This window comes from Phoca vitulina, unplaced genomic scaffold (assembly GCF_004348235.1).
Source record: "Phoca vitulina isolate PV1807 unplaced genomic scaffold, GSC_HSeal_1.0 scaffold81, whole genome shotgun sequence".
Lineage (NCBI taxonomy): Eukaryota > Metazoa > Chordata > Mammalia > Carnivora > Phocidae > Phoca > Phoca vitulina.
In genome coordinates, this window is record NW_022589784.1 from 2,163,493 (window position 1) to 2,184,660 (window position 21,168).

Here is a 21,168-nt window from a genome sequence, read left to right on the forward strand (position 1 = left end):
CACACCTCCAGTAGGCCTTGCAAACTGGGCCAGAGCACAACTCTAGAATCCTACAACTCCTACAACCCCCACCCCTTATCTTTCTATCATCCCAGGCCTGGAATACTCACCACCCCTTCCTACCCTGGCCTTGAACCTGGACAAATTGTACCAGCTTCAACGCCTCTGCAGTCCCTGCTTTTGGTTCTCAGATCCTGGGCTTAGGGGACAGTTGCGAAAATTCATCGACATAAATACAGAGCCCAGGGCTTGGTGCGGGATGAAAGGGAGCTGTTAAGTTTTCCCCATTAAAGGGGCTTGAAGCTTCGTTTGAACTGCGTTATTAATATTGAGGAAAATGTTATTAGCCCCTATCTAAGGATTGGAATGAGTGCTAAGGAGTCTGCCTTCATTCCCAGCCCCACCCCTAGCCCCAAGCCACGCTGGGGCACGGCTTAAAATGATCATGCTTTTCACTAAACAATGCAACTACAGGCCATCCAGCCCCTTCCCAGGTTGCACCCTCTGACCCCAAGCCCTTCTAAATATCCTCGCCCCGCTCTGGACCCCAAACTGCCTGCGGCTCTGCACGCTGCCTTTCCCCAGAGCGGTACCGCAAGGGTTAAGCGAAGGCGCCGGGCGCGCTGATTGACAGCCCGGCCGGCGGCTGGGGCGAGCTGGCCAATCAGCGATAGCGGCCGCGGCCCACGTGGGAAAGCGGCCTCGCGATTGGCCAGTGCCTGCAGCGGCCGCCCGCGGAGAACGAGCCCACGTGCAGCTGCTGCTCGTTCATTGATCGTCCTCGTGGTGCAGGTGGCGGCGGGGCGGGGCGGGGCCGGGGCGGGCGGGGGCGTGGTCGGGGCGGGCAGGGGCGGGGCCCGACGGGTCAAAGGGCCCCGGGAGGAGGGGAGATGTGGAGGGGTGTTCGTTCAGGGCCTGAACTTGGTTGACCCTCCGCAGTTTCCTCCTTGCTGTCCTGGGCCTCCATCCTAAGGGAGGTGAGTAGGCAGGCGGGTCTCCTGGAGGACCCCAGCGTCCCCCCGGGCTGGAGAGGAGGCTGGAAGGCCGTTGAGGGGCAGAAGCGAAGCAAAGAAGGGGCTTAGTGCCCAGGAGGGACTGGGGTGGAGAGAGGTCCCTTTCCTCCGGTCTGAGAAATTCTGCTAATTCACCTGGCCAACTCTTACTCATCCTTCAAAACCCCTTCCCAATGATCTTCACCCATGCTTTAGGAAATTATCTCAAAACTAAGGTTGAATTTTACCGTCCTTCCCTGGGGTCCCCCAGCGGTGACAGCTCCTGGCAGGGAGTGTAAGTATTGGCACCATCTCCCCTCTACCTCCTGGCATGATGTCCCTGGGTGGAGCCCACTATTAGTTGGGGCAGCTGGAGGCACTGGAGTTTGACAAATGAAGAGGGTATAGGGCATGCATTGGGGTGCTGGAAGTCAGGGAGGGGGCTGGGGATCCGGGACTGGGTCCTGGAGGGGAGGCGGGGAGTGGGGTGGGGTTGGCTCTGTCCCTGGCTGCCGGGCCTTCTGCCCTCTCTCCTTATTATTTTAGCGTCCCCGGATAAAGTCCTTGGGCCTCCTGCCTGAAGATGACCTCTTGGGGCCATCTCAGCCCCCAGAAGCGCCCTCCAAGGATGAGGAGGGCCCCAGGAACTTTGGTGAGGAGGGCATTAATCCCTGTGGGTAGAGGGAAGAGCCTGGAAGCTGGGCTCAAACCTCACTGTGCTGCTCCTGATGGAGGGACACGGGCAGGTGGCCAGGCCTTTTGGCCGGGGGCTCCAACCCATCATACCTACCGACAGGTGCCAAGCACTTTCTTTTTAAATTAAACTTGCTTCTCATCACCCAGGTGATAAAACACATGACTGCATCATCCCTGGTTAACATTTTACAGGCAGAAGCTCCCCTCCTCCAGAGGTGACCCTTTTCAATAGATGAGGCTGGGCTGGGCAAACTTTCTCTCTCAAGGGCTCTCCAGAGAGTCCGTATTTGAGACCTTAGGCCAGGAGGCAAATTGGAAGATACTCCGTGGGGACTTAAGTAATCAGAGAGAGCAAATTCCCTTCAGGTTTCAGGAGGTCCCAGCCCAGCCCCTGGGGGGCTGATTGGAGATAAGGCCTGAGGGTGGGCGAGCGGGAGGCTGGGGTTGTCTACAGTCTCCTGGGACCTTCCCAGGCTCCTTCTGAACTGAACTGTCGCGGTGTCCTGGATCAGCTCCGGCAAGAGCTCCCCAGGTGAGGGCGACTCTCAGGGGCTGGAGGTCCCGCTGTGGCCCACGGAGGGAGGGAGAGCGTCCCCTCTGGTCTCTTGGGGGGCCCAGAAACCCCTGGCCCAGAAGACAGAACTAGGAATGAGGAAGCCCGAAGCAAAACGAAAACCACTGGTACCAATCCTGGCCTTCATTTTAAATTTTCGAGTTCTTGTTTAGTGTGAATTTACTTGCATTGATTATATGTTTAAAAACACTGCACTAAAATGGCATCTCTGCCGCCGCCTTGGGGTGGCTCCTTGGAGTGGGGGGCCCTGGCCAGGCGGGGGCGGGGCTGGTTCCGGGGAGGGGTCTTGAGGGCTCTGTGCGCTTTCCTTCCCCTCAGGTTCCCCCCTCACCTCACGGCGCAGGTGGAGAGCGTGTGCTTGGCGGTGAGCCACACCGGGCAGCCCTGGCAGCCCCCAGACAGCCTGGAGGGGCTGTTGCCTCTGGCCTCGGGAGCCGGGTTTGGGGACACCTTCTCCTCCACTTGTTTCTGCTTCCTTTGGGCGAGCGAGGTCACCCGTGCAGGCCGGCTTCAAGAGCGTTCTTCCTCATGAGTACTAACCTTGCTGCAAAAGTTAGAAATTCCGTATTTACAGGAAGCGTTTCTGTGGCTGACAGCTCATCATTGAGGGATGGGTAACAGGAGTCCCTGCTTGTGAGGAGCGTAGGTGCTATGTGGTGCTGTCTTCTAGAACTTTCTGCAGTGATGGGAATGTTCTATAGCAACATTGCCCAATATGGCACCCGCCGGCCACATGTGGCTATTGAGAACTTGTGAGGAACTGAATTTTTAACTTAATTGAATTTAAATAGCCACACCTGACTAGTGGCTAGCTCCATGGACAGGGCACCCCTAGGGGGAAGAGAGAGACGAGTAAGTAGAGAAACGGGATTCACAAAATGTAGACACTATAAAGAAGACAGAAGATGGTGGGGTGGACATCGGTAAAGATTTTGCACTAAGATAGTCAGGAAAAGCTTCTTGGAAGAAGTGATGTTCATGGGGAGATAGGGAAGATACGGAGGTTCTACCTTCCCTGAGAGAGCAAGGAAGGGCATTCCGGGCAGAGGGCACAGCCTGTGCAAAGGCCCTGGGGCAGGACTGGGCTTGGTGTGTTGGAGGAATGAGTGAGGAGGCCCTGTGGTTGTAGCAGAGGGAGGAGAGGAGGGAAGGGATGGGGGCGGGTGTGCAGGGCCTTGTGGTTATGGGGAGTCTTTGAACTCCACATCGAGAATGAAATCCAAGGGCCTTCCTAATTAGCTTCCACTCTGTGTGGTAGGTGGTATCACCTTTGCTGAGTGTAGTGACCAGAGAGGTCGAGCAGCTTGTCTGGGGCCACACAGCTGGGGAGAAGCATGCACAGCACTCGACTCCTCACTCTTGCCCACCTCTGTCACCACCTCCCAGTGTGATCCCTGCTGTTCTCTTGCAGCTCCAGAAGATCCGGCAGGGTCTCCAGGAGCATCACAAGCAGGTGAGTGAGTAACCAGGAGCTGGGGTATGGCTGCCCCTCCTTGAAAGGCAGGAAAATATAGGGAGAGAGGCCATGACAGGGCCAGGTGGTGGGGGCCCCGTGGGGATGGGGTGGGGAGGGCTTTTATCTGAAGGAGGTGGGAGCCCTGGAGGGCTGTGGGCAGAGGGGGGCAGGACCTGACCTGGGATCTCCCAGGGATCAGTGGATCCGGCCCCCCCCAAACACACACACACACACACACACACACACACACACACCCCTACACACCTTCCGGGTGTGTCTCCCACCCTCTTGGAGGCTCGTCCTTCCTGGCCTGCTCCCGGTCCCTGCGTGGCTCACAGGAGGCCAGGGGCCTTTCCAGCACGTTGCAGGTCAGTTGCTTCCGCTATGAAGGGCCTGTTATGTGCCAGGCGCACCCGGGTTCCGGCCTTCCATGTGTCTGAGCGTTCTCGGGGGCCTGGATCACACGTGAGTGGGGGGGGAGGGGGGCGGGGGGGGGGCAGGTCTGCACAGGGGCCCAGGCTCCCAGCACAGGGCGCCTTGCCCAAGCTGAAGCACGTCTTCCACTCCCGCCTGTCCTCCCGCCACCTGGCCCCTTTCTCCTGGGTGCTGGCAGGATTCTCTGCCTGTACCAGATGTGAGTGGCAGAAGGCCAGGGCCGTGTCTGCAACTCAGCAGGGCCCCGGGGTGGGCAGTGCGGGGAACCGGGAGAGACGGATCCAGAGTGAGGGGGGCCAGGAAGCAGCCAGAACACGGTTATTCATTCAGCAGATATTTATCCATCACCTTCTTGCCAATGCTGTTGTAGGCGCCAGGGAAATTGCAAAGGACACCGACAAACCTCTGCCCTTGGGGTGATGGGAGCTTGGTAAACAGAAGTGTCCGATGGTGAGGGCCGGGCAAGGTGCAGGGATGGATTAGAGCAGCCCGAGGGGACACGCGGGAAGGGGTGGGAGTGGCAAGCCTTGCTGAGAAGGTGACATTTGGGCAAACTCTTGAAGGAGATCAGAGAGGGAGTGCAGCTGTCTGGGATGGGAGGAACAGAGGGCACAGCCCATGCAAAGGTCCTGGGGCAAGACAGTGCCTGGTGTGTTGGAGGGACAGAGAGGAGACCCCTGTGGTTGGAGCAGTGAGGTGGGGAGGGCAAGGAGGGGACAGGGCAGGTCCTGTGGCATCTTGGGGGCCCTGGAGAGGACTTGGGCTGAAGTGGGAGCCCTGGAGGGCTGTGGGCAGAGGGAGGGGGGACTTGAGTCGTGCTCATGGGCGCCCTCTGGAGGAGAGGCTCTGGGCGCAGAGCAGGAGAACAGGACCATCTGGGTGAGGTGTGGTGGGGAGAACTGATCAGATTGTGGATTCAGGGGTGATCCCAACATAAGGATGTGAGGGGGGGTCTTGCCCAAGAGAGTTGCTGTTCAACCCAGGGGCCTTGCTGGCCCTGGAGTCCCGCCGAGACTCCCCGCTGTCCTCTCCCCTCCGTCTGGGCTCCCGGTTTTCCCAGCCTCCCTGCTGTGCATTGAAAATCCCCCGCGGCGGCCGCCGCCCAGCCTGCGCTGCGCTGCGCTCTCCCCAGGGAGGGCCAGCTAGCAGGCAGGAGGGAGCAGCGCTTTTCATGCTGAGTGCATTCAAGTGCCAGTAAATTGCACATTAACGAGCCGGGCGAATTGGGGAAGGCTCCCCTGGGTCTGTGCTGCTGGGAGGCCCAGCTGGGGAACCCATCACCGGCTGCCGCAGGAGGTGTGGGCTCAGAGAGGGGGTCCCCGCTGCCCAGCCCCTCCCTCGCCATTCTGCCTGCCTGCTGATGGAAGCAGGTAAACACTGCCTGGCCCCTGTTCCTCCTGACTTGGGGAAATTGGCTTTGCTTCTCTGGGCCTCTGTTTTCTCATCTGCAAAATGGGAATGCCAGGGGCTCCTGGGAGCTAGGACCGGCCGCAGTTGGCACGGACGCTGCATTGCTTTATTCCTTCTTTCTTTGTGAATCAGGATGTTTTCCCAGGATTGGGGAGCTTGCCTTGGGCCAGAGCACTCTGGGGAGCTTCTTGGGGTCCACCACGGAGGGGCGTGCATCGATGAGGCCCAAGGGCGCTGCTTGGGGCGCGCAGACCAAAGACCAGACCTGGGCTGTCTTCTCTGGTGGCCACGGGACACGTGCCACCTTAAAACAAGTGGCACGAGCCACGTTTCAAGTGCTCAACAGCCACGTGAAGCCAGCAGCTACTGCATTAGACGGGCAGGCCTAGAACGTTCCTGCTGTCACTAAATATAGCTGCAAACATGCATGTTCCCATGGAGCTCCCCATCAGCCCCAGAAGCTGGGTCTCCCCATTCTGAATTTCTGGGGACACTGGCCAGGAGGCTCCCATCTCGCCGGGTCTGCCCTCAGCCTGGACGCCGGGCCCGCGCTAGGGACCCCTGTTCTTGGCGCCTGTGACATCCACGTTGGCGGCCACTGGCCCGACGTGGCTGTTGAGCACCTGAGTGGGACTGGAGAAATCACATTTTTCACTGGACTTCGCTTTATATTTAATAGCCGTCTGTGGCTGGTTGTTGGTCTCGAGGACGGAGTATGTCTCCTAAAAGGACAGGCAGATGCCTGTTGGTCAGGTGGAAGAAGGGAACTTAGATCTCTCAGGCCCTTCCAGGCCCGTAGAAACTGTTCACTTCGATTTGGAATTGCTGGTAGTCACGTGGCATGGTTTTTAAGTATAAAATAAAGGACCGTGACCCTCCCACGGGGGCCCCCTATTTCCTGCTGCCCGCCCTCCTCCCTAAGAGGTGATCACTGGTTTCTGAGCATCCTCCCAACACTTAAGCAAATTCAGGTGTCCCCACACAGAGGAACATAGGTACCCACGAATTTGCTTCTTGAGGCCGTTTTAAGCAGAGTGGTGTTGAGACTTTAGTTTTCTTTCTTCCTTTTTTAAATTTTTTTAAAGATTTTATTTATTTATTTGAGAGAGAACAGGAGCAGAGGGGAGGGGCAGAAGGAGAGGGAGAAGCAGACTCCCCGCTAAGCAGGGAGCCAGATATGGGGCTCAATCCGAGGACCCTGAGATCATGACCTGAGCCGAAGGCAGACGCTTAACCAACTGAGCCCCCCAGGTGCCTGTGGCTTTAGTTTTCAAACCTCCTAAGAAAAGCAACTGGGAGGGGAACCCAGATTGGACCCTGCTTTCTACCACTTGACGCTGATGATCAGCCTTCAGGGTTGGGCTGTGGAGTTCTGGGTACGAAGAACTTGCTTTACGCTCTGTGTAGGGGGGGGGGGGCTCTGCATTATCACGAATCCACCCCAAAACCTTCGAAGCAGGCTGTGTATCCCCATCTCACACACTGGGAAGCCGGCTTGCAGGAGGAGGTCTGCACCCAGGCTGCCCGATGACAAAGGCTGAGCTGGGATGTGTCCTCTCCCCACCGCCCGCCCTCCCCGTCTAGGCAGAGAACTTCCTGCGGACCATGGAGACCTGGAGCCGACCGCTGGGCTTCCAGCCTGGGGAGGTGGGTGCCTGGGCCCTGGAGGAGGGAGGGGACCAGCTCAGAGCTGCCGCTCACGCCCCTGGGCTTTGCAGTACAGGCGAGCGTGGGCACCTCTGGGGAGCAGGCCGACCCGGACTCCTGGGGGCCGACCAGCCCCGAGGCTTCCCCGCACCCAGTGGCCGAGACCCCACAGCCCTCCGGGCTCCAGGGGCCACCCTTCGAAGACGTCCTGGCTGCAAGGTCCTCAGACTGGCTCCGGCAGCCCTCCGGAGCCGACGCCGCCCCCGTCTCCCAGCCGGACACGCAGCCCCCCTGGGACTCCGAGCCCCGGTTTTGGCAGGATGTTCTGACCGAGCAACTCTGGCAGATCTTTGCGGGGACCCACAAGAAGGACCAGCTGCGACGCAGGAGTGAGTCTCCCTGCGGGTGGGGGATGGGGGCGGCCTGGGGCTGTGTCTGGCGACAGCACAGTTGAATCCTGTTGTTCTACTGGCTCCCCGTCTGTTGTATCAGCGACAGAGCAGGCGCCAGGCCTGGTGAGTCACTCTGCGGCACCTGGAGGGGTGGGCCCTCAGGTCGGGTTGTCGGCTTCCTGTGGGGTCAGTCCGCGGCTTCCACCCCGGATTCCCTTAGAGGACTCAGGCCTGGGGACTTGGGGCTGTTGAGGAGTTTGTCTACACTGCCTGGGCCTCCCCAAGGTTTTCTGGGTCTAAGACCGACCCTGGGCAGGTCCTTTGGTCTGACCTGATCGCCCCGATTCCCGTGGGCAGGAGAGCCAGGACCCAGGACCACACGACTTGGGACTGGAACCAAGCGAAAACACTTTGGGTAATCCCGGTGAGGGGGCGGGGGGGGGGGGGGGGGCAGGGAGCCTGCTCCCAGGAGCCCACACCTGCCACTCATCTGTCTCTTCTCCAACCAGTGCCCAGCCCACCTGCGCCCTCCCCCAGCTCCCCCGAGGGCTCCCGAGAAGGGAGCGCAGAGCCAGGCCCAGACGCAGAGGGGATGCTCTCCCCCCGTGTGGCCCAGGTGAGGCCCCATCCTCAGTGTCAGCCTCCATGAAGGCTGAGAGGGCTGGGGCAGAGGGAGCTGACATGGCTCTGCGTGATCTTGGTCCTACCGCAGGAACCTGCTGGGAGAGCCTATCCGTTCCTGAAGCCCATGTAAGTCTCTATGTTGTCCCTCTTGTCTGTACTTCTGTCCCTGTCAGAGAAGGGACTGGAGGTGCGGGTGTGTCTTCCCCTCCCCCACCACCCTGCTACTGTGCTCGATACCCAGAGCTGAGGGGACTGGGTAGTTACCATCAGGCTAGCATCACTGTCCCTTCCCACATAACTAGCTCTGGGTTCCAGGGATTTGGGGAAAGAACTCCCATGGAAAGGTGTTAGAGCTAGATACAGACAGTCCCAGGCTTGTGGTCGGAGGCTGGGGGAGCCCAGAGGGGGACGAGAAGGCTTTCCTGGAGGGAAGGGGCATAATGGTTAGGATTTTGATGGATGAGTAGGAGTTTGCTAGGATGGGACAAACCATTCCAGGTGGAGGGGATGTTTGGTTCTAGGAGAGGGAGAATACTGGAAAGGACATGGGCAGCCCCTGGGGGGGAGCCCGTGTAGTAGGGAAACCAGGCTTGAGGGGGGCCCCCTGTGGGCAGAGAGGCTCCCAGGTAGGCCGGTGACCCCGAGGCCTCCCCTCCCAAGATGCTGGGACCCTGAGGACTTCGAGGACATGTGCAAGAGACCAGACGCCTTGCCGGGGCAATCCAAGAAGGCGGCCATCCCACACGGAGTGGAGAAGATGCGGACGCTAAAGCATGGGGAGCCGGTGCTGGCCACGGCCGTCAGCAGCTTCACGCGACACGCGTTCACCTGCGGCCGGGGCGGCGTCAAAGTGTGGAGCCTGGTGGGCCAGGAGCTAGAGGCCCAGTATCCTGAGAGCCACCTGCGTGTACAGGTCGGGGAGGGGCTGGCTCTGGGGGCGGGGCTCATGGGAGCAGAGCTCCCGCAGCAGAGGACATTCAGCTGCATCTGCGCCCGCCCCAGACCCGCCAGGCCTACCTGCGCACCTGCCTGCTGGCCCCGACCAGCACGACCCTGCTGACGGGCGGCCACAACCTGGCCAGCGTGAGCGTGTGGGACCTGACCGCGCCCTCCCTGTGTGTGAGCAACGAGCTGCCCTGCGCAGGCCTCACCTGCCAGGCCCTGGCCTTCGGCCCCGAGGACACGCTGGCCTTGGCTGGCTTCACGGACGGCACAGTCAGGATCTGGGACCTGCGGGACCAGAGCATTGTCAGGTGAGGCCTAGGGCTGGGTGGGCTCATCCTGAAAGCCCCTTCCCACCTCAGGCCCTGAGCAGGGATCCAGCAGTCCCAAGGCTAAAAGCCCCTTGACTGCTTAGATTTGCATTTGAGAGTGTTGGGGGCCTGAGTTCAGATTCTGACTGGGTTTCTTCAAAGCCCGGTCATGGTACTTGTTGTCAGCCTCAGTTTCCCCATCTGTCACCTGGGTGTGATTGCGTAGGTGGTATTCCTGGGGCTTGGGCTCAGAGTCTCAGCCCTGACCCCTTCCGCACACCCCTTGTGGTCAGGGACCTGCAGGGCCCCCCGAATGGAGCCAAGAGCATTGCTATCAAAGACCAGAACATCTGGACGGGGGGGCTGGACACCTGCCTGCGGTGCTGGGACCTGAGGACCCCCGGGGAGGCCCTGGAATACCAATTTGAGTCTCAGGTGTGTGGCCTGGGATGGGCCTTGGGCTAGAGAAGGAGGTGGATGTTGCGGGGCGGGGGGGGAAGGGGGTAGTAGGACCCCACGTCTGATCGGTGCTGGCAGGAATAGGGTCATGAGAAATGTCCTCTCCCCCCACCCCACCGGGCCCCCACCCCACCGGGCCCCGATAACACTGGACACTTGCATACTCTGTATCGGGTGCCCATGCCCATTTAGTCCCTTAAGGTAAAGAGGACCAACCCACTTTACAGATGAGCAGACTGAGGTTCAGAGGTGTGAGGTTGCTCGTCAGGGCCTCGAAGCCAGGAAGCTGGAAGGAGGTCAGCCCCCAGGGTGGGTCCCTGTGCCCCTGACCACCTCTCAGGCCCGGCTGGGACCTGACCGGCCTCTTCCCTGCTGCCCACTCCCCAGATAATGAGCCTGTCCCCCAGTCCCCAGGAGGATTGGGTTCTGGTGGGCACAGCCAATGGGCAACAGTGGCTGCAGCCCACCCGAGGGGGCCAGAAGCACATGGTGGGGTGTAAGGACAGCACCATCCTCGGTCTCAAGTTCTCTCCGCTCGGTGAGTGGCCAGGAGGGGGCGGGGGAGTCCCCTGTGGCCCCCAGCCTCCCACAGGGTCCTGTCCCACCCTTCCTGACCACCCCCCCCATCGCCCTTCATCAGCAGAAACCTCTCAGTGATGCTGTCCATGGGGGCATAAGGGAGGTGGGGGGCTACCTCTGTGCCCCAGGTCCCCAGGGGCCCTGCCCTCAGCTGCCAGATTTCCCACCACCCAGTCTCCTTTTCCCCATCCCAGGCCAGTGGTGGGTGAGCGTTGGGATGGACGACCTGGTCAGCATCTACGGCATGCCCGCGGGGACCATGGTGTTCCAGGTACCACTGCGGGCCAGGCGCGGGGCGGGGCGGGGGGGCAGCGCTCGGCTCCAGGTGCTGAGTGCAGGGGTCCTGAGAGGGACCAGGCTTGAACTGATGGGCAGAGGGTAGGGGTAGGGGTAGGGGTGGGTGAGCCCCCTCAGCTCATACTGGCCTTCCACCTTCCCAGGTACCTGAGACCTCCTCCATCCTGTGCTGTGATGTGTCTCCCAACAACCGCCTGATCATCACCGGGTCCAAGGACCACGCCTCGGTGTACCAGATCACCTACTGAGGGGCTTGGCATGGTCGTCCTGACTCAGGATCATTTTTTGTTTTTGGGTTTTTTTTTTGTTCTTTTCCTCAACAAGGTGGAGGCTTTGTGATGGAGAGGTGTGGTGGGTGGGCGGGGTTTCCTTCCCATTGCACATGTAGTAAAGCAATTGGAAAAAAGCCGAGTGGGTCTGTCCTTTTCTGTCCCCGGCCTGTCTTGTAGAAGTTTGGAAGGACTTTGACCAGCTGGGTCTCCCAGCCTCGAGTCCACAAGCACTGAGAATCTCCTCAAAGCCACTGACCCCCTGTTGGGAGTGGGGGTGGATATGGACCCCTTCCTCCTGCTCCCTCATCTCCCAGAGAGGGGGTTTCCCATCCAGGGATGGGTTCCCCCACCCTTCCCAAGACACCCTGGTGCATCTCACCTGAGGATGAACCCAACCCCCAGGGGGGCACATGGCAACATCTGTGGACATTAGTGGTCATCATGACTTTGGGGGGGTATGCCTGGCATCAAGCGAGTGGGGGCCAGGGATGCCACTCGGCCCTCCACTGCCCAGGACGCCCCCACAGAGAGTGATGGGTCCCAGTGTCAGCAGTGCCGGGCGGGGAGAGGGTAGTCGACAGCAATCGCTCGTTGGCTGGCTTCTCATCCACCCTCTTCGTGCCTGGGGGCTCTCACGACAGCTTTGCTCACCCTGTCCCTCCAGGATAAGCGTCCCAGAAGGTGCCGACCTGTCTGCTTTCCTTACCCAAAGAATTATCCTCGCCCCAAAAAGTGCCTCCAAAACTCCAGCTGGGTCTGACTTGTTTTCCCCGAGGGGCCCCGCCATCTCCGTCCAGGAGATTCCCAGCAGCACCCCGGCTTCACCCCCAGTCCCTCCACAGCTGCCCACGGGAGCTTCCAGAACGTCGACCTGATTATATGGCTCCGCCCCAGGCTGGCCCCGCCCCCGGGCTGGCCCCCCCACCCCCAGGCTGACTCCCCTCCCACCCCGCCCCCAGGCTGGCCCCGCCCCTGTCTGGCCCCGCCCCCGGGCTGGCCCACCTTCCGTAGGCTCTCTCCGCTTCAGCCTGGGCTGGAGGCCTTGCTCTCCCTGGAGCTGAGGAGGAGCAGAGGAGGAGTACCCTGCCCGCCTGGTTTCCACCTGGCCTCGCTCCTCACCTCCGAGCCTTTGCACATGCTGTTCCCTCTGTGCTCACACAGTCTTGCATCACACACCCACACACACCCCCACGAAATGGCTGTTTCTCCTTGTCAGCTCTCTGGGACTGTGGTGTTTGTTCAGCACCTTAGGGTGGGCAATGTGTCCTCGTGCACCAGGCTCTCAGGAATTATCCGTGGGTCAAAGGCAAGCACCCCAAAGAGCCATGTGCGCCACTGTATTCCCCCAGCCATTGTACGTGGGCAGCGTCTTGGGATGATTCTGTCCAAAGGGCTGGCGGTAAAAGAGACCCAGGCAGCTCTGGGGCCAGAGCACTGAAAGCCTGTGTGACTTCCTCACCCCTGCGACGTTGGACCCCGAAGCTACATGTTGTGATGGCAGAAACTCCACCATCCTGGAGCCCCGAGTGTCTGCCGGGAGCCGAGCCCCACCAGCCAGGGGCACACAGGCGAGCGATCAGTGCCTGTGGTGTTCAGTCACTGAGGTCCGCGGGCGGCTGGTGACGTGGGTGACTTAAGCCGTGCTGCCCCGTACCACCCCTGCTGCTCGCGGCCGACCCGGCGCTAGTTCATGCAGGACGAACTCCTTCATCGTCCAGAAAAGGCACAGGAGGCTGAGAAAAGGAAAGCCACGTACCCGCAGCTACACAGCCCTCCCGCAGGAATGGTGCCCAAGGAAAGCAACAGTCCTGGTTCTCCAGCCCAGTACAGAAAGGCAGGTGCGATAAATACATTTATTTCCCCGAAGTCCACCTGCCCGTCCAGCCCCATGTCCAGCAAGGGAAGATGGGAGGGAGTCAGCCAGAGGGCAGACGAGACTTAGCACTCACAGGTATGAATGGAGAGGGGGGTGTCGGGGTCTCTGTCCGGGATGCCCCTCCCCTAGGAGCCGGGCCAAGGGTGCAGGAAGATGGGGGGTCTCAGTAGACCACCTCGTACACGGTGGCCTTCTTGTCCCCTGAGCCTGTCACAATGTACTTATTATTTCCAGAGATGTCACAGCTCAGCACGGAGGATGATTCCTTGGACTGTGGACAGGGATGGGGGGGAAGGAGAAAAGGGGGAGGTGAGACGGGGCCTTGCACAACGTTCAGAGGGAAGAGGCAGGGCAACTGGGGAGTGCCTGCCCCGAAGGATGAGCCTGTGGTCAAGGCTGGGGCTGACACAGGACTCGGGATAGGGGAGCCCGCAGTGGGGGGCCAGGACTCTCCCAGTCGGGGGGCAGATGATGGGGGGAAGGAGGGTGACACATTTTTCCAGAGGAAGGTCCGCTGGAATCGAGCCTCTGGACAGTGACAGTGCTCCTGGGAAGGGCAGGACCTCTGTGCTCCTGACACCGAGAGGGACGGAACTGAAGCCCTGCCCTTTCGTAGGCAGCTCAGAGAGAGTGTGCCGTAGGCACGAGGCCGCACAGCACAGCGGCGGGCTAGCTAAGCCTACTGCGCAATGACCTACAGCAGCAAATCTTTCCTGTGAAGGGCCCAGCGAGTTCTCCGGCTTCGCCAAAGGCCCAGAGAAGTCTCGAGCCAACAAGTCCAGAGGCCAAATAAATCTATGTCACATGATTCTCCTTTTGTTTTCCTGCCCTTAAAAAATGTGGACATCCCCCCATACCCACTAGGATGGCTATGACCAAAAAAGACACAGTAAGAAGTGTCGGTGAGGACGGGGAGAATTTTGAACCCGCGTGCGCTGCTGGTGGGGTGGAGAATTGGAAAAACAGTCTGGTAGTTTGTCCCAAGGTTACACAGTTATCAGCAATTCCACTCCAAGACATCTGCCCGAGAGAGATGAACACGTGCCCACAGCAGCAGGATTCACAGCGGCCAAAACATGGAAGCAACCCACGTTTCCATCAACAGGTAGATGGGTAAGCACAATGCAGCCCATCTATACTAGAGGATATGATCCAGCCTTAGGAAGGAAGGGACCCCGACACCTGCCACGACGCGGAGGGACCCCGAGGACACCGGGCCAGTGAGAGGAGCCAGACCCCGAAGGACACATCCCGCAGGACCCCACTCCCAGGAGGTCCCCAGGGGAGTCCCGTCCACACAGACAGAGAGGAGAGGGTGGGAGCCGGGGCTGGGGCAGGGGGTGGGGAGTCCGTGCTTTGTGGGGACAGAGTCTCCGCGTGGGGAGATGGAACGTTCTGGAGACGGAGGGTGGGGGTGGTCGCAGGACGGGGTGAGTGTGCCTCATGCCGCTGAACGGTATACTTAAAAATGGCTAAGATGCTAAGTTTTATATGTCTTTAAAAAATTAAATACACACACACACGAAGAACCCAGGCTGCAGGCAGGTACGGCCTTAGGGCCACAGTGTGCAGACCCTGCTTTAGTAGCTTGCTGGCTGGGGGGGGGGGGGCACTTGGAGGACCCTGGGGAAGTTCCATGGTTTACCCACCAGTGCAGCCACCCTGGGGCCCCTGTTCGCACGGCGTCCTGCCCTGCCCTGCCCTGCGGTACCTGGAAAATGCTGGCTCCATACGGTGTCCTCCAGGCGTTGAGCAGGTTGTCTTTCCCGGTGCTCACAAACCAGCGCCCTGGGGAAGGGGGGGCGGGGGAGTTCTAGGAGGGAGGAACTGAAGATGGGGGGGCGCTGGCCTCTCCCTTCCTGGCACCTCTGCTCTCACAAGGGAAACACTGGGCCCGAGGGGGCTCCATCTGGACTTCGAGAAGGGGGAGTCCCCAGGAGAGGGCTGCCAGATAAAATCTGGGATGTCCGGTTACCTTCGAATCTCAGAAAAACCACAAATCACTTTTAGTACAGATGCACCATGAGTGTTTCATGATTTGTTATTAATTTTTAGTATATGGGTGTGTCCCGTGCAATATTTGGGACATACTTATACTAAAAATCGTTTGGGTCTTTTTTTTTTTAAGTGTAAGTATATCTCATGCACTATTTAGGATATATTTGCATGAACAAACGAGTGCCTTTTAGTGTAAGTATGTCCCAAGGCGACACTTGGGAAAAACTTACACTAACAAAGGACCTGCTAAGATTCAAATTCCACCGGGCATCCCGTGTTTTGTCGTGTGGGTTGTTTGTGGTGTGCTGTGTTTTAGCAGCCCCATCCCAGCGCCCTGGAGCCCTGCCCAGCCCGAAGACCCACCGCAGGAGGCGAATTTGAGGGCGAGCACACAGCTCTCGTGAAGGTGCAGCTGGTACTTCTCGGGCTTGCGGACATGCAGAACCTCCACGTTGCTGCTCTCCATGCCGACCGCCAGCCAGTCCTGGTTGGGGCAGTGGCCCAGGGAGAAGATCTGGGCGGTGCAGAGGGAAGAGGGGAGATCAGAACCCCCTTCAGATGGTGGAGGATGCCCGGGGGGCGGGGGGAAGGGGAGAGGCCCGGCGCTCTCCCCGTGGCAGCCCCGCACGAAGAGGCAGCTGGCCCAGGGCCTGGAACACAGCAGGCAATTGCATGTCGAATCATTAATATTAATCAGAATTACACGGAACCCTGGGGCCTCACATCCATTATCCGGTCTGAACGCACAACAGCTCCGGGAGGGAGGGAAGCGGGAAGAGCGTGAAGCCGGGTGAGGACAGTCGCCCCCCCCGTGAGCAGATGGTGGAAGGCAAGCTGAGACCCCGGCTCGCTCAAGGTCACAGATCCGTGAAGGACCGGGCCTTCGGACTCCCAGCTTGGAGCTCTCCCCGCTTGCCAACATCTCCTCTGACTTTGATCGGAAGGGCTCGGTGGCCTCACCGTGCCGTGCCCCAGCCCCAGGGAGGCACAGTTCCACCCGAAACTTCTCAAAGTCTTACTGCCAGGACACGTGTGGAAAGAACCATAAATTGAGAGCAGAGAGGCCTGGGAGGTTTTACACGTTCTCTCCTTGGCCATACAGAAGTGTTCCTGTACACAGACAGGGGGCCTGGCGGGATGGGACACGCTCGCCATGGGATCCCCAGAGAACAACCCGTCTAAGTCTCAGGGACAAGGGACAGACAACTACATCCACCTGCACCCCTGACTTCCTTATCAAAGAAATTTTAAGCTAAAGAGAAGGTAGAATAGAAAGAGTTTGGGAGTTAGCTACCCACAGGCTTTAAGGAAGGGGGCAAATGGAGATGGGTTTTGAAGGATGAGCAGGTAGGAGTTCACCAATTTGTCAAAAGGAAGGGAAAAGCATGTCAGCTGGAGGGAACCATCAGTGGAGAGGTCTAGAGGTGTGGCAGGGCATGGTGTGTGTGAGAACAGAGCATGGGGGTCTTAAATGTCAGGCCAAAGAGCTCACACCCTGCCCCCAAAGCGGGGGGAAAGAGGATCTAGGTGACGCTGCTCAGCCGTGAGGAGCCCTCTGGTTCTGTTCAGCCCCTTCACTACATCCTTCAGTCTGGACTCGCACAATGCCCTCAACAGAGACCTCTGTCCAACTCCCATGTCAACCTCTACCTGTCCCCCCAGATCACTGGCTCCCCCATGGTGAGTCCGAGGGGGTGGTCAGGAACTCTCAGGAGGGTCAAGAGATTGAAGGTCCGGAGGAGAAACGAAGGAATGGGAGAGTGGCTCGGCACAAGCATCTGGAAAAGCGATCTGAGGGTCTTAGTAGGCCCACAGCTTACTATGAATCAGTTCCTTTGTGCTTCCCTATATCTGTCCCTGGAGAATTAAGGGGGGAGCCTGCGGATGTGTCCGAAGGACAAAAACGACGGGCAGACAGCAGGTACTTGGTCCCACTCAGCCCATGGAAGTGAGTGCCTTGGGTAGAGAGGAGGGGTCTCCGGATGCCCGAACCTTCTAGGGCCCTCCCAGCAGACCCAGTGCCGCACCTGGGAGCTGAAGTCGTGCTGCTGCAGCTGGCGGCCCTCCCGCAGGTCCCAGCAGCGCACCGTGTTGTCCAGGCCCCCGGTCCAGAGCCGAGTGCCGTAGTCGGAAATGTCGATGCAGCTGGCACCGTCCGTGTGGCCCTGGAACTGCCTGCGGGGAGAAGGGCCCAGGCGACCGTCGTGGGGCGGGACCCTCCCACGCCACTCCTCCGCCCCCCCCCCAGCCTACGAGCCAAGGGGGCGGCGGCCGCGCACCTGACCATGGTCTGGTTCTGCAGGTCCCAGACCACGATGTTGCCGTCGCTGCAGCACGAAAAGCAGACCTTGGCGTCGGGGCTGACGGCCAGAGCGTAGCAGGCGGGGGCCGAGGACGTCAGCTCCGCCTTGATGCGCGGGGTGGGCGCCGCCAGGTCCCAGATGGACAAGGTGCTGGCCTCGCCGCCCACGATTAGACTCCGGCCGTCGGGCAGCAGCTTGCAGGAGCGAATGTAGTTGTCCCGGTTCTGGGACGGAAGAGAAGCAAGCGTGTAGGGCCGGCCCTCCGGACCCCGCCTCCCGGCACCCGGCGCCGGGTCCGGTCTCCGAGGCTGCGAGCCCCGCCCCCGCCGGACAAGCCCCGCCCCGCCGTCCTAGCCCCGCCCCCGCCGCCCTCCAAGCCCCGCCCCCGGCCTCACCAGGCAGTCGAGCTGCGCCACCGGCGTCTTGGCGCCCGGCTGCCCCACGTCCCACACTTTCACGCAGCCCTTGCCGCCCGTGTACACGTGCTGCGTGGAGCCGCTGATGGTGACGGCGCAGACCACCTCGCCGTGCGCCAGCGTGTGCAGCTGCCGCGCGTGCCGCGGGATGCCGGCGCCCACCAGCGCGTCCGAGGGGAAGGGCACCGGCTGCATCTGCCCGTCGGCAGACACGTGGAAGGAGTAGGCCCTGCGCCGGAGGGGCAGGGGGAGGGCCGTGACGCGCGGGCAGGGCACCGCCGCGCCCTCTCCCCCTCCTCCCGGGGCAGGGAGGTGCCTTCCCCGGCCCGGTGCCCCCATGCGTTTGGGGAAGGAACCCCACGATCACAGGTGACCCGGCAGTCAGCGTGGTGCAGAAGAGGAGGGGGTCCTAGCCCTAGCCCGGCGCCCCGCCCGGTGCCTGGTAAGCAAGCACTGAGTAAAGGCTGAGTGGAGAGGATCCATCCAGGGAGATGCCATGCCCGGAGAGCTCCAGAGAATGGGACCCAGTAGTAACACCAGCCACATGTGGCCGATCATATTTAAATACATTTACAACTTCAGTTCCTCAGTGGCAAAAGCCACAGGCGGCCGATGGCGATGGCAATCACTGGACAGCTGTAGGTCCAGAACATTCCCCATCGCGGCAGAAAGTTCCTGGGTTCTTGAGGCTGGGTCCATCTCTGGGTCCATGCACTGTAGGGTGTGCAGCAGTATCCCTGGCCCCCACCCACTGGGGGCCAGATGTGGGTGTGACAACTAAAAATATCACCAGACATGCCAAATGTCCTGGGGTGGGGGTGGGGAAGGCAAAATACCCCTCCCCCCTCGTTGAGAAACAGTGGTCTACATTTTGCTTGTTACATACCTCTCTCTCCAGAGAGCTCCTCAAAGAGAACTTCTGGAAATGCAGCAGGGAACCCCAGCCCCCACCCCACAACGTAAGCACCTGACAGGAGGCAGGGAGCCCCGAGCCAATACTCACGGCTTTCCGCCAGGGATAGTGGGCAGGGAGGAGGAGATGGATGACCCTCGGAGATGAGGATGACACTCGAATGCCATCTGTCAAAAATGCCGGAGGGGGTGTCACAGGGCAGGTGACTCAAGCCCACCTGTGCCTTCCCCCAGGCTCATCTGCCATATTTCTCTGTTTCTCAGAGGATCCCCCATCTGTCCATCAGCCCCTCCCCAAGAGGCCGGAGATGCCTGGTCCTCCACCCACACTGCAGCTAGGAGAACAGAGGTTTTCACTTGCGGGACCCCAAAGCCTCTGCCCAGGGAATCCTAGAATCCCAGAGTCAGAAGGACCCTGAAGAGTCTTTCTGACCTGCTCTAGAGCGAGAGTTGGCAAACTATGGCCCCCTGCTTGTTTTTGTAAATAAAGTTTTATTAGTACACAGCCACACCGGTTCATTTATATGTTGTCTGTGCTGGCTTGGAGCTATGAAGGCAGAGGTCCAACTGGTCCAAAGCCAAAAGTAGTTACTGCCTGGGCTCCTGCAGAAAATATCTGCTGACCTCTTTTCTACAATGTCCCTCACAAGTGCCCACCCTGCCTGGGCTCTGGCATGTCCCCAGTGACAGCATTTTCTTCCCTCTAGAGGCACCCTGGTCCACTTCAGGGTGGCTCACTCTATCAGCCATCTGTCCCCGCGCTGCCCTCTGGGGCCCACACAGCCCCTGTCTGCTCCCTCTGCCCCAGCTCAGGGGTCTCATGCCCCACTCCTTCAACTCCTTCTCATGAGACCTCACTTCCAGTCCTCTCCCCAGGCTAGTCCTTCGTCTGCAGTCTACTACAATCATTGCAGTCCCTTAAAACTCAGGGCTACCCACTGGACGCCCTCTGCCAGGAGGCTGAATGGGACTCTCAGCCCCATGGCTGGGGCTCTCTGCTCCTTACAATGCAACATACTCACTGTTGCTTCTTCCAGTTATAGGTGCTTATTTGCATTACGCTTGTGGGCTACTGAGACCCTCAGATCACCTTCCCACAGGCACATGCACTTGCCAAGCCGGGTTCCCATCCCTTTCCCTTGTCTCTCCTTATGTAAGTGGTTTCTCCTCCCGGCCCCCAGCCCCTGTGCCCTGCTGGTGCCCCCACGCCGAGGACTCACCATGGGGGACCGTCCATACACTACAGAGCCGCTGACTTGGGGGGACAGGTGGAGGCTAACGTAGGAGCTGGGCACAGAGAGGTCCCCATTAAGGGCGCTGTGGGAGCTCAGGCTGAAGGATGTGGTGAAGGGACTGGACAGTGTCAGGGGGCTCCTCAGGGCTGAGTGAGAAGAGACAAAGATAGGTCTTCAGACACCTTGGACCCAGATCCAGCCTTCCACGGCCTTGGCTGGTCATTGGGGCTGCTGTGGTCTGGTCCAGCATCCACCACACCCTTTCAAGTTTCCAGATTTTGAGAATAGTTCCCTCTGGCTGACATGGGTTCCCTTTCCTTCCTCAGCCGCTGAACTCCTACTCACCCTTCAAAACCTAGACCCAATGTCCAGCAATATCTCAGGAACATCCCTGAGCCCCCTCACCACACCCCTAGCCTCTAACCTTGCCCATTTTGGTTCCCTCCCTCTACCCTAGCCACGATCACACAGGGCTAGGAGTTTTGGGGTCTGGGTCTCCTTCCCCACCATCTGGGAGCTCCTCGAGGGCAGGTTCCAGGGCTGATTTCTTTTTGGGACCCCAGGACCAGCACAGGGGCCATAAGACAGAAAAGGAGAACATGTCATCCCCACATTAATGATGGGGAACCTGAAGCTCAGAAAGGTTGAGTCACTTGCCCAAGGTCACACAGCTGATGAGTATCCAAGGCTGGCCTCAACCCCAAGGCTGTCTGACTCCAAAGCCTGTTCGCTTTAGTGCCTGTCCCAGTGCACTAGGCTAAAGCTCCTGAGTAAATCATTTCCCCTCTGGGCCTCAGTTTCCCCACCTGTCAAGCCAAGACAGTGAGGAGACCGAAGCCCAGGGTGAGTCAGCACTGGGCTCAGAGTCCTGGAAAGGCCAAGGCCATGCCAGACCTGGATTCAAACCTCCTGCTTTCCCCACTCCCTACCATTTTCTAGAACCCTCCCCTCCAAGAGACCTGTTCTGACAGGCCCCAGCAGACGCTCACCAACACTGTCCGTGCAAGGTGCTGGCTTGGCAGCAAGCTGGCGGAGGTGACCGGCTGAGCTGGGCCCGGGGGTGGACGCATCCTGGGGCGGGGAGGAGTCGCAGGACTTGGGGGCAGGAGTGCTGGCGGGAAGGTCGTTCTGGGGAGAAAGGTCAGGACTGATCACCCCCTGGCACCTGGCACCTGGCAGCCCACGAAGTGGTGAGAAACTAGGTGGGAGAAGGGAGCAGGTACATCCATGCTAGGCCAGGGCTCGGGGGAGGTGCCCGCACGCCAAGCAGCGCCCCTCTGCGGTTTCGGGGGCGTGGCCCCCCCCCCCCCCCCCCCCCCCCCCCCCCCCCCCCCCCCCCCCC

General features: G+C 59.9%; 2 protein-coding genes across 6 annotated transcripts in view; one reads left to right on the top strand and one right to left on the bottom strand.

The window, feature by feature from the left end:
• Positions 1-917: 917 nt before the first annotated feature.
• On the top strand, positions 918-11,100 carry TLE6 (TLE family member 6, subcortical maternal complex member). Of its 3 annotated transcripts, XM_032394802.1 has the most exons (15): positions 918-977; positions 1,209-1,287; positions 1,539-1,644; positions 3,674-3,715; positions 7,148-7,599; positions 7,703-7,725; positions 7,960-8,017; positions 8,112-8,218; positions 8,315-8,352; positions 8,887-9,139; positions 9,229-9,479; positions 9,773-9,914; positions 10,326-10,476; positions 10,712-10,788; positions 10,958-11,100. In XM_032394802.1, exons 8-15 carry the CDS (start codon positions 8,195-8,197, stop codon positions 11,060-11,062), a joined length of 1,041 nt encoding a protein of 346 aa, XP_032250693.1. In that variant the 5' UTR covers positions 918-977; positions 1,209-1,287; positions 1,539-1,644; positions 3,674-3,715; positions 7,148-7,599; positions 7,703-7,725; positions 7,960-8,017; positions 8,112-8,194; the 3' UTR covers positions 11,063-11,100. The 3 variants fall into 3 exon arrangements, with proteins under 3 accessions (XP_032250693.1, XP_032250694.1, XP_032250695.1); XM_032394803.1 differs by lacking the exon at positions 7,703-7,725; XM_032394804.1 differs by lacking the exons at positions 918-977; positions 1,209-1,287; positions 1,539-1,644; positions 3,674-3,715 and having other exon boundaries at positions 6,796-7,599.
• Positions 11,101-12,914: 1,814 nt separating this feature from the next.
• The window catches only part of TLE2 (TLE family member 2, transcriptional corepressor), a 21,316-nt gene continuing 13,062 nt past the window's right edge, over positions 12,915-21,168 (bottom strand). For all 3 annotated transcript variants that reach the window (XM_032394760.1, XM_032394759.1, XM_032394758.1), the window contains 9 exons: positions 20,816-20,954; positions 19,812-19,972; positions 18,683-18,759; positions 17,659-17,908; positions 17,240-17,487; positions 16,988-17,135; positions 15,324-15,474; positions 14,674-14,750; positions 12,915-13,233 (listed from right to left, as the gene is read on the bottom strand). In XM_032394760.1, the coding sequence (XP_032250651.1) occupies positions 13,126-13,233; positions 14,674-14,750; positions 15,324-15,474; positions 16,988-17,135; positions 17,240-17,487; positions 17,659-17,908; positions 18,683-18,759; positions 19,812-19,972; positions 20,816-20,954 (1,359 nt within the window). In that variant the 3' untranslated portion in view covers positions 12,915-13,125. The remainder of the gene's footprint in view (positions 13,234-14,673; positions 14,751-15,323; positions 15,475-16,987; positions 17,136-17,239; positions 17,488-17,658; positions 17,909-18,682; positions 18,760-19,811; positions 19,973-20,815; positions 20,955-21,168) is intronic.